Source organism: Eucyclogobius newberryi, unplaced genomic scaffold, assembly GCF_026437365.1.
Source record: "Eucyclogobius newberryi isolate DKJ021-1_F unplaced genomic scaffold, fEucNew1.0.hap1 SCAF_7, whole genome shotgun sequence".
NCBI lineage: Eukaryota > Metazoa > Chordata > Actinopteri > Gobiiformes > Gobiidae > Eucyclogobius > Eucyclogobius newberryi.
In genome coordinates, this window is record NW_027316389.1 from 2,768,396 (window position 1) to 2,783,618 (window position 15,223).

At 44.4% G+C, this 15,223-nt stretch overlaps 1 protein-coding gene across 1 annotated transcript in view; it reads left to right on the forward strand.

Annotated features, from left to right (window-relative positions):
• LOC140349287 (copine-8-like) overlaps positions 1 to 15,223 on the forward strand; it is a 57,741-nt gene that overhangs the window by 13,678 nt on the left and 28,840 nt on the right. Inside the window, exon 5 of the mRNA XM_072435569.1 lies at positions 14,499 to 14,574. Coding sequence (XP_072291670.1) covers positions 14,499 to 14,574 — 76 coding nt within the window. The remainder of the gene's footprint in view (positions 1 to 14,498; positions 14,575 to 15,223) is intronic.

Sequence of the window (15,223 nt, forward strand, 5' to 3'; positions counted from 1 at the left end):
AGGACTAAATCAGGACTAAACCAAGACTAAACCAGGACTAAACCAGGACTAAACCAAGACTAAACCAGGACTAAACCAAGACTAAACCAGGACTAAACCAGGACTAAACCAGGACTAAACCAGGACTAAACCAAGACTAAACCAGGACTAAACCAGGACTAAACCAGGACTAAACCAGGACTAAACCAAGACTAAACCAGGACTAAACCAGGACTAAACCAAGACTAAACCAGGACTAAACCAAGACTAAACCAGGACTAAACCAGGACTAAACGAGGACTAAACCAGGACTAAACCAAGACTAAACCAGGACTAAACCAGGACTAAACCAGGACTAAACCAAGACTAAACCAGGACTAAACCAGGACTAAACCAGGACTAAACCAAGACTAAACCAGGACTAAACCAGGACTAAACCAGGACTAAACCAAGACTAAACCAGGACTAAACCAGGACTAAACCAGGACTAAACCAAGACTAAACCAGGACTAAACCAGGACTAAACCAAGACTAAACCAGGACTAAACCAGGACTAAACCAAGACTAAACCAGGACTAAACCAGGACTAAACCAAGAATAAACCAGGACTAAACCAGGACTAAACCAGGACTAAACCAAGACTAAACCAGGACTAAACCAGGACTAAACCAAGACTAAACCAGGACTAAACCAACACTAAACCAGGTCTAAACCTGGTCTAAACCAGGACTAAACCAGGACTAAACCAGGTCTAAACCTGGTCTAAACCAGGACTAAACCAGGACTAAACCAGGTCTGAACCAGGACTAAACCAGGTCTAAACCAGGACTAAACCAGGACTAAACCAGGTCTAAACCAGGACTAAACCAACACTAAACCAGGACTAAACCAGGACTAAACCAGGACTAAACCAGGACTAAACCAGGTCTAAACCTGGTCTAAACCAGGACTAAACCAGGACTAAACCAGGACTAAACCAGGTCTAAACCAGGACTAAACCAGGACTAAACCAAGAATAAACCTGTTCTAAACCAGGACTAAACCAAGACTAAACCAGGACTAAACCAGGACTAAACCAGGTCTAAACCTGGTCTAAACCAGGACTAAACCAGGACTAAACCAGGTCTAAACCAGGTCTAAACCTGGTCTAAACCAGGACTAAACCAGGACTAAACCAGGACTAAACCAAGACTAAACCAGGACTAAACCAGGACTAAACCAGGACTAAACCAAGACTAAACCAGGACTAAACCAGGACTAAACCAAGACTAAACCAGGACTAAACCAGGACTAAACCAAGACTAAACCAGGACTAAACCAGGACTAAACCAAGACTAAACCAGGACTAAACCAGGACTAAACCAGGACTAAACCAAGACTAAACCAGGACTAAACCAGGACTAAACCAAGACTAAACCAGGACTAAACCAGGACTAAACCAAGACTAAACCAGGACTAAACCAGGACTAAACCAGGACTAAACCAAGACTAAACCAGGACTAAACCAACACTAAACCAGGTCTAAACCTGGTCTAAACCAGGACTAAACCAGGACTAAACCAGGTCTAAACCAGGACTAAACCAGGTCTGAACCAGGACTAAACCAGGACTAAACCAGGTCTAAACCAGGACTAAACCAGGACTAAACCAGGACTAAACCAGGACTAAACCAAGACTAAACCAGGACTAAACCAGGACTAAACCAGGACTAAACCAAGACTAAACCAGGACTAAACCAACACTAAACCAGGTCTAAACCTGGTCTAAACCAGGACTAAACCAGGACTAAACCAGGTCTAAACCAGGACTAAACCAGGTCTGAACCAGGACTAAACCAGGACTAAACCAGGTCTAAACCAGGACTAAACCAGGACTAAACCAGGACTAAACCAACACTAAACCAGGACTAAACCAGGACTAAACCAGGACTAAACCAAGACTAAACCAGGACTAAACCAGGACTAAACCAAGACTAAACCAGGACTAAACCAGGACTAAACCAGGTCTAAACCAAGACTAAACCAGGACTAAACCAGGACTAAACCAAGACTAAACCAAGACTAAACCAGGACTAAACCAGGTCTAAACCAAGACTAAACCAGGACTAAACCAGGACTAAACCAGGACTAAACCAAGACTAAACCAGGACTAAACCAGGACTAAACCAAGACTAAACCAGGACTAAACCAGGACTAAACCAAGACTAAACCAGGACTAAACCAGGACTAAACCAAGACTAAACCAGGACTAAACCAGGACTAAATCAGGACTAAACCAAGACTAAACCAGGACTAAACCAGGACTAAACCAAGACTAAACCAGGACTAAACCAAGACTAAACCAGGACTAAACCAGGACTAAACCAGGACTAAACCAGGACTAAACCAAGACTAAACCAGGACTAAACCAGGACTAAACCAGGACTAAACCAGGACTAAACCAGGACTAAACCAAGACTAAACCAGGACTAAACCAGGACTAAACCAAGACTAAACCAGGACTAAACCAAGACTAAACCAGGACTAAACCAGGACTAAACCAGGACTAAACCAGGACTAAACCAAGACTAAACCAGGACTAAACCAGGACTAAACCAGGACTAAACCAAGACTAAACCAGGACTAAACCAGGACTAAACCAGGACTAAACCAAGACTAAACCAGGACTAAACCAGGACTAAACCAGGACTAAACCAAGACTAAACCAGGACTAAACCAGGACTAAACCAGGACTAAACCAAGACTAAACCAGGACTAAACCAGGACTAAACCAGGACTAAACCAAGACTAAACCAGGACTAAACCAGGACTAAACCAGGACTAAACCAAGACTAAACCAGGACTAAACCAGGACTAAACCAAGACTAAACCAGGACTAAACCAGGACTAAACCAGGACTAAACCAGGACTAAACCAGGACTAAACCAGGACTAAACCAAGACTAAACCAGGACTAAACCAGGACTAAACCAGGACTAAACCAAGACTAAACCAGGACTAAACCAGGACTAAACCAGGACTAAACCAAGACTAAACCAGGACTAAACCAGGACTAAACCAAGACTAAACCAGGACTAAACCAGGACTAAACCAGGTCTAAACCAAGACTAAACCAGGACTAAACCAGGACTAAACCAAGACTAAACCAAGACTAAACCAGGACTAAACCAGGTCTAAACCAAGACTAAACCAGGACTAAACCAGGACTAAACCAGGACTAAACCAAGACTAAACCAGGACTAAACCAGGACTAAACCAAGACTAAACCAGGACTAAACCAGGACTAAACCAAGACTAAACCAGGACTAAACCAGGACTAAACCAAGACTAAACCAGGACTAAACCAGGACTAAACCAGGACTAAACCAAGACTAAACCAGGACTAAACCAGGACTAAACCAAGACTAAACCAGGACTAAACCAACACTAAACCAGGTCTAAACCTGGTCTAAACCAGGACTAAACCAGGACTAAACCAGGTCTAAACCTGGTCTAAACCAGGACTAAACCAGGACTAAACCAGGTCTGAACCAGGACTAAACCAGGTCTAAACCAGGACTAAACCAGGTCTAAACCAGGTCTAAACCAGGACTAAACCAGGACTAAACCAGGACTAAACCAGGACTAAACCAGGACTAAACCAGGACTAAACCAGGTCTAAACCTGGTCTAAACCAGGACTAAACCAGGACTAAACCAGGACTAAACCAGGTCTAAACCAGGACTAAACCAGGACTAAACCAAGAATAAACCTGTTCTAAACCAGGACTAAACCAAGACTAAACCAGGACTAAACCAGGACTAAACCAGGTCTAAACCTGGTCTAAACCAGGACTAAACCAGGACTAAACCAGGTCTAAACCAGGTCTAAACCTGGTCTAAACCAGGACTAAACCAGGACTAAACCAGGACTAAACCAGGACTAAACCAGGACTAAACCAAGACTAAACCAGGACTAAACCAGGACTAAACCAAGACTAAACCAGGACTAAACCAGGACTAAACCAAGACTAAACCAGGACTAAACCAGGACTAAACCAAGACTAAACCAGGACTAAACCAGGACTAAACCAGGACTAAACCAAGACTAAACCAGGACTAAACCAGGACTAAACCAAGACTAAACCAGGACTAAACCAGGACTAAACCAGGACTAAACCAAGACTAAACCAGGACTAAACCAGGACTAAACCAAGACTAAACCAGGACTAAACCAGGACTAAACCAAGACTAAACCAGGACTAAACCAGGACTAAACCAGGACTAAACCAAGACTAAACCAGGACTAAACCAACACTAAACCAGGTCTAAACCTGGTCTAAACCAGGACTAAACCAGGACTAAACCAGGTCTAAACCAGGACTAAACCAGGTCTGAACCAGGACTAAACCAGGACTAAACCAGGTCTAAACCAGGACTAAACCAGGACTAAACCAGGACTAAACCAACACTAAACCAGGACTAAACCAGGACTAAACCAGGACTAAACCAAGACTAAACCAGGACTAAACCAGGACTAAACCAAGACTAAACCAGGACTAAACCAGGACTAAACCAGGTCTAAACCAAGACTAAACCAGGACTAAACCAGGACTAAACCAAGACTAAACCAAGACTAAACCAGGACTAAACCAGGTCTAAACCAAGACTAAACCAGGACTAAACCAGGACTAAACCAGGACTAAACCAAGACTAAACCAGGACTAAACCAGGACTAAACCAAGACTAAACCAGGACTAAACCAGGACTAAACCAAGACTAAACCAGGACTAAACCAGGACTAAACCAAGACTAAACCAGGACTAAACCAGGACTAAACCAGGACTAAACCAAGACTAAACCAGGACTAAACCAAGACTAAACCAGGACTAAACCAACACTAAACCAGGTCTAAACCAGGACTAAACCAGGACTAAACCAGGTCTAAACCTGGTCTAAACCAGGACTAAACCAGGACTAAACCAGGTCTGAACCAGGACTAAACCAGGTCTAAACCAGGACTAAACCAGGACTAAACCAGGTCTAAACCAGGACTAAACCAACACTAAACCAGGACTAAACCAGGACTAAACCAGGACTAAACCAGGTCTAAACCAGGACTAAACCAACACTAAACCAGGACTAAACCAGGACTAAACCAGGACTAAACCAGGTCTAAACCTGGTCTAAACCAGGACTAAACCAGGACTAAACCAGGACTAAACCAGGTCTAAACCAGGACTAAACCAGGTCTAAACCAAGACTAAACCAGGACTAAACCAAGACTAAACCTGTTCTAAACCAGGACTAAACCAAGACTAAACCAGGACTAAACCAGGTCTAAACCTGGTCTAAACCAGGACTAAACCAGGTCTAAACCAGGACTAAACCAGGACTAAACCAAGACTAAACCTGTTCTAAACCAGGACTAAACCAGGTCTAAACCAGGACTAAACCAGGACTAAACCAAGACTAAACCTGTTCTAAACCAGGACTAAACCAGGACTAAACCAGGACTAAACCAGGTCTAAACCAGGTCTAAACCAGGACTAAACCAGGACTAAACCAGGTCTGAACCAGGACTAAACCAGGGCTAAACCAGGACTAAACCAGGTCTAAATCAGGACTAAACCTGTTCTAAACCAGGACTAAACCAGGTCTAAACCAGGACTAAACCAGGACTAAACCAGGACTAAACCAGGTCTAAACCAGGACTAAACCAGGACTAAACCAAGACTAAACCAGGACTAAACCAGGACTAAACCAGGACTAAACCAAGACTAAACCAGGACTAAACCAGGACTAAACCAAGACTAAACCAGGACTAAACCAGGACTAAACCAAGACTAAACCAGGACTAAACCAGGACTAAACCAAGACTAAACCAGGACTAAACCAGGACTAAACCAGGACTAAACCAAGACTAAACCAGGACTAAACCAGGACTAAACCAAGACTAAACCAGGACTAAACCAGGACTAAACCAGGACTAAACCAAGACTAAACCAGGACTAAACCAGGACTAAACCAAGACTAAACCAGGACTAAACCAGGACTAAACCAGGACTAAACCAAGACTAAACCAGGACTAAACCAACACTAAACCAGGTCTAAACCTGGTCTAAACCAGGACTAAACCAGGACTAAACCAGGTCTAAACCTGGTCTAAACCAGGACTAAACCAGGACTAAACCAGGTCTAAACCAGGACTAAACCAGGTCTGAACCAGGACTAAACCAGGACTAAACCAGGTCTAAACCAGGACTAAACCAGGTCTAAACCAGGACTAAACCAACACTAAACCAGGACTAAACCAGGACTAAACCAAGACTAAACCAGGACTAAACCAGGACTAAACCAGGTCTAAACCTGGTCTAAACCAGGACTAAACCAGGACTAAACCAGGACTAAACCAGGTCTAAACCAGGACTAAACCAGGTCTAAACCAGGACTAAACCAGACTAAACCAAGACTAAACCTGTTCTAAACCAGGACTAAACCAAGACTAAACCAGGACTAAACCAGGACTAAACCAGGTCTAAACCTGGTCTAAACCAGGACTAAACCAGGACTAAACCAGGACTAAACCAAGACTAAACCAGGACTAAACCAGGACTAAACCAGGACTAAACCAAGACTAAACCAGGCCTAAACCAGGACTAAACCAAGACTAAACCAGGACTAAACCAGGACTAAACCAAGACTAAACCAGGACTAAACCAGGACTAAACCAGGACTAAACCAAGACTAAACCAGGACTAAACCAGGACTAAACCAAGACTAAACCAGGACTAAACCAACACTAAACCAGGTCTAAACCTGGTCTAAACCAGGACTAAACCAGGACTAAACCAGGTCTAAACCTGGTCTAAACCAGGACTAAACCAGGACTAAACCAGGTCTAAACCAACACTAAACCAGGACTAAACCAGGACTAAACCAGGTCTGAACCAGGACTAAACCAGGACTAAACCAGGTCTAAACCAGGACGTAAACCAACACTAAACCAGGACTAAACCAGGACTAAACCAGGACTAAACCAGGTCTAAACCTGGTCTAAACCAGGACCTAAACCAGGACTAAACCAGGACTAACCAGGTCTAAACCAGGACTAAACCAGGTCTAAACCAAGACTAAACCAGGACTAAACCAAGACTAAACCTGTTCTAAACCAGGACTAAACCAAGACTAAACCAGGACTAAACCAGGGACTAAACCAGGTCTAAACCTGGTCTAAACCAGGACTAAACCAGGAATAAACCAGGTCTAAACCAGGTCTAAACCTGGTCTAAACCAGGACTAAACCAGGACTAAACCAGGACTAAACCAGGTCTAAACCGGGTCTAAACCAGGACTAAACCAGGTCTAAACCAGGACTAAACCAGGACTAAACCAAGACTAAACCTGTTCTAAACCAGGACTAAACCAGGTCTAAACCAGGACTAAACCAGGACTAAACCAAGACTAAACCTGTTCTAAACCAGGACTAAACCAGGACTAAACCAGGACTAAACCAGGTCTAAACCAGGTCTAAACCAGGACTAAACCAGGACTAAACCAGGTCTGAACCAGGACTAAACCAGGGCTAAACCAGGACTAAACCTGTTCTAAACCAGGACTAAACCAGGTCTAAACCAGGACTAAACCAGGACTAAACCAGGACTAAACCAGGACTAAACCAGGTCTAAACCAAGACTAAACCAGGACTAAACCAGGACTAAACCAGGACTAAACCAAGACTAAACCAGGACTAAACCAGGACTAAACCAAGACTAAACCAGGACTAAACCAGGACTAAACCAAGACTAAACCAGGACTAAACCAGGACTAAACCAAGACTAAACCAGGACTAAACCAGGACTAAACCAGGACTAACCAAGACTAAACCAGGACTAAACCAGGACTAAACCAAGACTAAACCAGGACTAAACCAACACTAAACCAGGTCTAAACCTGGTCTAAACCAGGACTAAACCAGGACTAAACCAGGTCTAAACCTGGTCTAAACCAGGACTAAACCAGGACTAAACCAAGTCTGAACCAGGACTAAACCAGGTCTAAACCAGGACTAAACCAGGACTAAACCAGGTCTAAACCAGGACTAAACCAACACTAAACCAGGACTAAACCAGGACTAAACCAGGACTAAACCAGGACTAAACCAGGTCTAAACCTGGTCTAAACCAGGACTAAACCAGGACTAAACCAGGACTAAACCAGGTCTAAACCAGGACTAAACCAGGACTAAACCAAGAATAAACCTGTTCTAAACCAGGACTAAACCAAGACTAAACCAGGACTAAACCAGGACTAAACCAGGTCTAAACCTGGTCTAAACCAGGACTAAACCAGGACTAAACCAGGTCTAAACCAGGTCTAAACCTGGTCTAAACCAGGACTAAACCAGGACTAAACCAGGACTAAACCAAGACTAAACCAGGACTAAACCAGGACTAAACCAGGACTAAACCAAGACTAAACCAGGACTAAACCAGGACTAAACCAAGACTAAACCAGGACTAAACCAGGACTAAACCAAGACTAAACCAGGACTAAACCAACACTAAACCAGGTCTAAACCTGGTCTAAACCAGGACTAAACCAGGACTAAACCAGGTCTAAACCAGGACTAAACCAGGTCTGAACCAGGACTAAACCAGGACTAAACCAGGTCTAAACCAGGACTAAACCAGGACTAAACCAGGACTAAACCAACACTAAACCAGGACTAAACCAGGACTAAACCAGGACTAAACCAAGACTAAACCAGGACTAAACCAGGACTAAACCAAGACTAAACCAGGACTAAACCAGGACTAAACCAGGTCTAAACCAAGACTAAACCAGGACTAAACCAGGACTAAACCAAGACTAAACCAAGACTAAACCAGGACTAAACCAGGTCTAAACCAAGACTAAACCAGGACTAAACCAGGACTAAACCAGGACTAAACCAGGACTAAACCAGGACTAAACCAGGACTAAACCAAGACTAAACCAGGACTGAACCAGGACTAAACCAAGACTAAACCAGGACTAAACCAGGACTAAACCAGGACTAAACCAAGACTAAACCAGGACTAAACCAACACTAAACCAGGTCTAAACCAGGACTAAACCAGGACTAAACCAGGTCTAAACCTGGTCTAAACCAGGACTAAACCAGGACTAAACCAGGTCTGAACCAGGACTAAACCAGGTCTAAACCAGGACTAAACCAGGACTAAACCAGGTCTAAACCAGGACTAAACCAACACTAAACCAGGACTAAACCAGGACTAAACCAGGACTAAACCAGGTCTAAACCAGGACTAAACCAACACTAAACCAGGACTAAACCAGGACTAAACCAGGACTAAACCAGGTCTAAACCTGGTCTAAACCAGGACTAAACCAAGACTAAACCAGGACTAAACCAGGACTAAACCAAGACTAAACCAGGACTAAACCAGGACTAAACCAAGACTAAACCAGGACTGAACCAGGACTAAACCAAGACTAAACCAGGACTAAACCAGGACTAAACCAGGACTAAACCAAGACTAAACCTGTTCTAAACCAGGACTAAACCAGGACTAAACCAGGTCTAAACCTGGTCTAAACCAGGACTAAACCAAGACTAAACCAGGACTAAACCAGGACTAAACCAAGACTAAACCAGGACTAAACCAGGACTAAACCAGGTCTAAACCAAGACTAAACCAGGACTAAACCAGGACTAAACCAAGACTAAACCAAGACTAAACCAGGACTAAACCAGGTCTAAACCAAGACTAAACCAGGACTAAACCAGGACTAAACCAGGACTAAACCAAGACTAAACCAGGACTAAACCAGGACTAAACCAAGACTAAACCAGGACTGAACCAGGACTAAACCAAGACTAAACCAGGACTAAACCAGGACTAAACCAGGACTAAACCAAGACTAAACCAGGACTAAACCAGGACTAAACCAAGACTAAACCAGGACTAAACCAACACTAAACCAGGTCTAAACCAGGACTAAACCAGGACTAAACCAGGTCTAAACCTGGTCTAAACCAGGACTAAACCAGGACTAAACCAGGTCTGAACCAGGACTAAACCAGGTCTAAACCAGGACTAAACCAGGACTAAACCAGGTCTAAACCAGGACTAAACCAACACTAAACCAGGACTAAACCAGGACTAAACCAGGACTAAACCAAGACTAAACCAGGACTAAACCAGGACTAAACCAAGACTAAACCAGGACTAAACCAGGACTAAACCAGGACTAAACCAAGACTAAACCAGGACTAAACCAGGTCTAAACCAAGACTAAACCAGGACTAAACCAGGACTAAACCAGGACTAAACCAAGACTAAACCAGGACTAAACCAGGACTAAACCAAGACTAAACCAGGACTGAACCAGGACTAAACCAAGACTAAACCAGGACTAAACCAGGACTAAACCAGGACTAAACCAAGACTAAACCAGGACTAAACCAGGACTAAACCAAGACTAAACCAGGACTAAACCAGGACTAAACCAAGACAAAAACCAGGACTAAACCAGGACTAAACCAGGACTAAACCAAGACTAAACCAGGACTAAACCAGGACTAAACCAAGACTAAACCAGGACTAAACCAGGACTAAACCAGGACTAAACCAAGACTAAACCAGGACTAAACCAGGACTAAACCAAGACTAAACCAGGACTAAACCAGGACTAAACCAAGACTAAACCAGGACTAAACCAGGACTAAACCAGGACTAAACCAAGACTAAACCAGGACTAAACCAACACTAAACCAGGTCTAAACCTGGTCTAAACCAGGACTAAACCAGGACTAAACCAGGTCTAAACCAGGACTAAACCAGGTCTGAACCAGGACTAAACCAGGACTAAACCAGGTCTAAACCAGGACTAAACCAGGACTAAACCAACACTAAACCAGGACTAAACCAGGACTAAACCAGGACTAAACCAAGACTAAACCAGGACTAAACCAGGACTAAACCAAGACTAAACCAGGACTAAACCAGGACTAAACCAGGTCTAAACCAAGACTAAACCAGGACTAAACCAGGACTAAACCAAGACTAAACCAAGACTAAACCAGGACTAAACCAGGTCTAAACCAAGACTAAACCAGGACTAAACCAGGACTAAACCAGGACTAAACCAAGACTAAACCAGGACTAAACCAGGACTAAACCAAGACTAAACCAGGACTGAACCAGGACTAAACCAAGACTAAACCAGGACTAAACCAGGACTAAACCAGGACTAAACCAAGACTAAACCAGGACTAAACCAGGACTAAACCAAGACTAAACCAGGACTAAACCAACACTAAACCAGGTCTAAACCAGGACTAAACCAGGACTAAACCAGGTCTAAACCTGGTCTAAACCAGGACTAAACCAGGACTAAACCAGGTCTGAACCAGGACTAAACCAGGTCTAAACCAGGACTAAACCAGGACTAAACCAGGTCTAAACCAGGACTAAACCAACACTAAACCAGGACTAAACCAGGACTAAACCAGGACTAAACCAGGTCTAAACCAGGACTAAACCAACACTAAACCAGGACTAAACCAGGACTAAACCAGGACTAAACCAGGTCTAAACCTGGTCTAAACCAGGACTAAACCAGGACTAAACCAGGACTAAACCAGGTCTAAACCAGGACTAAACCAGGTCTAAACCAAGACTAAACCAGGACTAAACCAAGACTAAACCTGTTCTAAACCAGGACTAAACCAAGACTAAACCAGGACTAAACCAGGTCTAAACCTGGTCTAAACCAGGACTAAACCAGGTCTAAACCAGGACTAAACCAGGACTAAACCAAGACTAAACCTGTTCTAAACCAGGACTAAACCAGGTCTAAACCAGGACTAAACCAGGACTAAACCAAGACTAAACCTGTTCTAAACCAGGACTAAACCAGGACTAAACCAGGACTAAACCAGGTCTAAACCAGGTCTAAACCAGGACTAAACCAGGACTAAACCAGGTCTGAACCAGGACTAAACCAGGGCTAAACCAGGACTAAACCAGGTCTAAATCAGGACTAAACCTGTTCTAAACCAGGACTAAACCAGGTCTAAACCAGGACTAAACCAGGACTAAACCAGGACTAAACCAGGTCTAAACCAGGACTAAACCAGGACTAAACCAGGACTAAACCAAGACTAAACCAGGACTAAACCAGGACTAAACCAAGACTAAACCAGGACTAAACCAGGACTAAACCAAGACTAAACCAGGACTAAACCAGGACTAAACCAAGACTAAACCAGGACTAAACCAGGACTAAACCAGGACTAAACCAAGACTAAACCAGGACTAAACCAGGACTAAACCAAGACTAAACCAGGACTAAACCAGGACTAAACCAGGACTAAACCAAGACTAAACCAGGACTAAACCAGGACTAAACCAAGACTAAACCAGGACTAAACCAGGACTAAACCAAGACTAAACCAGGACTAAACCAGGACTAAACCAGGACTAAACCAAGACTAAACCAGGACTAAACCAACACTAAACCAGGTCTAAACCTGGTCTAAACCAGGACTAAACCAGGACTAAACCAGGTCTAAACCTGGTCTAAACCAGGACTAAACCAGGACTAAACCAGGTCTAAACCAGGACTAAACCAGGTCTGAACCAGGACTAAACCAGGACTAAACCAGGTCTAAACCAGGACTAAACCAGGTCTAAACCAGGACTAAACCAACACTAAACCAGGACTAAACCAGGACTAAACCAAGACTAAACCAGGACTAAACCAGGACTAAACCAGGTCTAAACCTGGTCTAAACCAGGACTAAACCAGGACTAAACCAGGACTAAACCAGGTCTAAACCAGGACTAAACCAGGTCTAAACCAGGACTAAACCAGGACTAAACCAAGACTAAACCTGTTCTAAACCAGGACTAAACCAAGACTAAACCAGGACTAAACCAGGACTAAACCAGGTCTAAACCTGGTCTAAACCAGGACTAAACCAGGACTAAACCAGGACTAAACCAAGACTAAACCAGGACTAAACCAGGACTAAACCAGGACTAAACCAAGACTAAACCAGGCCTAAACCAGGACTAAACCAAGACTAAACCAGGACTAAACCAGGACTAAACCAAGACTAAACCAGGACTAAACCAGGACTAAACCAGGACTAAACCAAGACTAAACCAGGACTAAACCAGGACTAAACCAAGACTAAACCAGGACTAAACCAACACTAAACCAGGTCTAAACCTGGTCTAAACCAGGACTAAACCAGGACTAAACCAGGTCTAAACCTGGTCTAAACCAGGACTAAACCAGGACTAAACCAGGTCTAAACCAGGACTAAACCAGGACTAAACCAGGACTAAACCAGGTCTGAACCAGGACTAAACCAGGACTAAACCAGGTCTAAACCAGGACTAAACCAGGTCTAAACCAGGACTAAACCAACACTAAACCAGGACTAAACCAGGACTAAACCAGGACTAAACCAGGTCTAAACCTGGTCTAAACCAGGACTAAACCAGGACTAAACCAGGACTAAACCAGGTCTAAACCAGGACTAAACCAGGTCTAAACCAAGACTAAACCAGGACTAAACCAAGACTAAACCTGTTCTAAACCAGGACTAAACCAAGACTAAACCAGGACTAAACCAGGACTAAACCAGGTCTAAACCTGGTCTAAACCAGGACTAAACCAGGAATAAACCAGGTCTAAACCAGGTCTAAACCTGGTCTAAACCAGGACTAAACCAGGACTAAACCAGGACTAAACCAGGTCTAAACCGGGTCTAAACCAGGACTAAACCAGGTCTAAACCAGGACTAAACCAGGACTAAACCAAGACTAAACCTGTTCTAAACCAGGACTAAACCAGGTCTAAACCAGGACTAAACCAGGACTAAACCAAGACTAAACCTGTTCTAAACCAGGACTAAACCAGGACTAAACCAGGACTAAACCAGGTCTAAACCAGGTCTAAACCAGGACTAAACCAGGACTAAACCAGGTCTGAACCAGGACTAAACCAGGGCTAAACCAGGACTAAACCTGTTCTAAACCAGGACTAAACCAGGTCTAAACCAGGACTAAACCAGGACTAAACCAGGACTAAACCAGGACTAAACCAGGTCTAAACCTGGTCTAAACCAGGACTAAACCAGGTCTAAACCAGGACTAAACCAGGACTAAACCAAGACTAAACCTGTTCTAAACCAGGACTAAACCAGGTCTAAACCAGGACTAAACCAGGACTAAACCAAGACTAAACCTGTTCTAAACCAGGACTAAACCAGGACTAAACCAGGACTAAACCAGGTCTAAACCAGGTCTAAACCAGGACTAAACCAGGACTAAACCAGGTCTGAACCAGGACTAAACCAGGGCTAAACCAGGACTAAACCTGTTCTAAACCAGGACTAAACCAGGTCTAAACCAGGACTAAACCAGGACTAAACCAGGACTAAACCAGGTCTAAACCAGGTCTAAACCAGGACTAAACCAGGTCTAAACCAGGACTAAATGTACGTATCGTTTTTTCCACAGACATGATTTTATTGGAGAGTTCAGCACAAGTTACAGAGAAATGTGTCGCAGTCAGTCGCAGTTTCACGTTTACGAGGTTTGTCCCATAAGAAACACAGAGGACGGGAGGACATCTGTCCCAGAGGACGGGGGGGCATCTGACACAGAGGACGGGAGGACATCTGACACAGAGGACGGGAGGGCATCTGACCCAGAGGACGGGAGGACATCTGACACAGAGGACGGGAGGGCATCTGACCCAGAGGACGGGAGGGCATCTGACACAGAGGACGGGAGGGCATCTGACCCAGAGGACGGGAGGACATCTGACCCAGAGGACGGGAGGACATCTGACCCAGAGGACGGGAGGACATCTGATCCAGAGGACGGGAGGACATCTGACACAGAGGACGGGAGGGCATCTGACCCAGAGGACGGGAGGGCATCTGACACAGAGGACGGGAGGGCATCTGACCCAGAGGACGGGAGGACATCTGACACAGAGGACGGGAGGGCATCTGACCCAGAGGACGGGAGGACATCTGACACAGAGGACGGGAGGACATCTGACCCAGAGGACGGGAGGGCATCTGACCCAGAGGACGGGAGGACATCTGACACAGAGGACGGGAGGACATCTGACCCAGAGGACGGGAGGACATCTGACACAGAGGATGGGAGGACATCTGTCCCAGAGGACGGGAGGACATCTGACACAGAGGACGGGAGGACATCTGACACAGAGG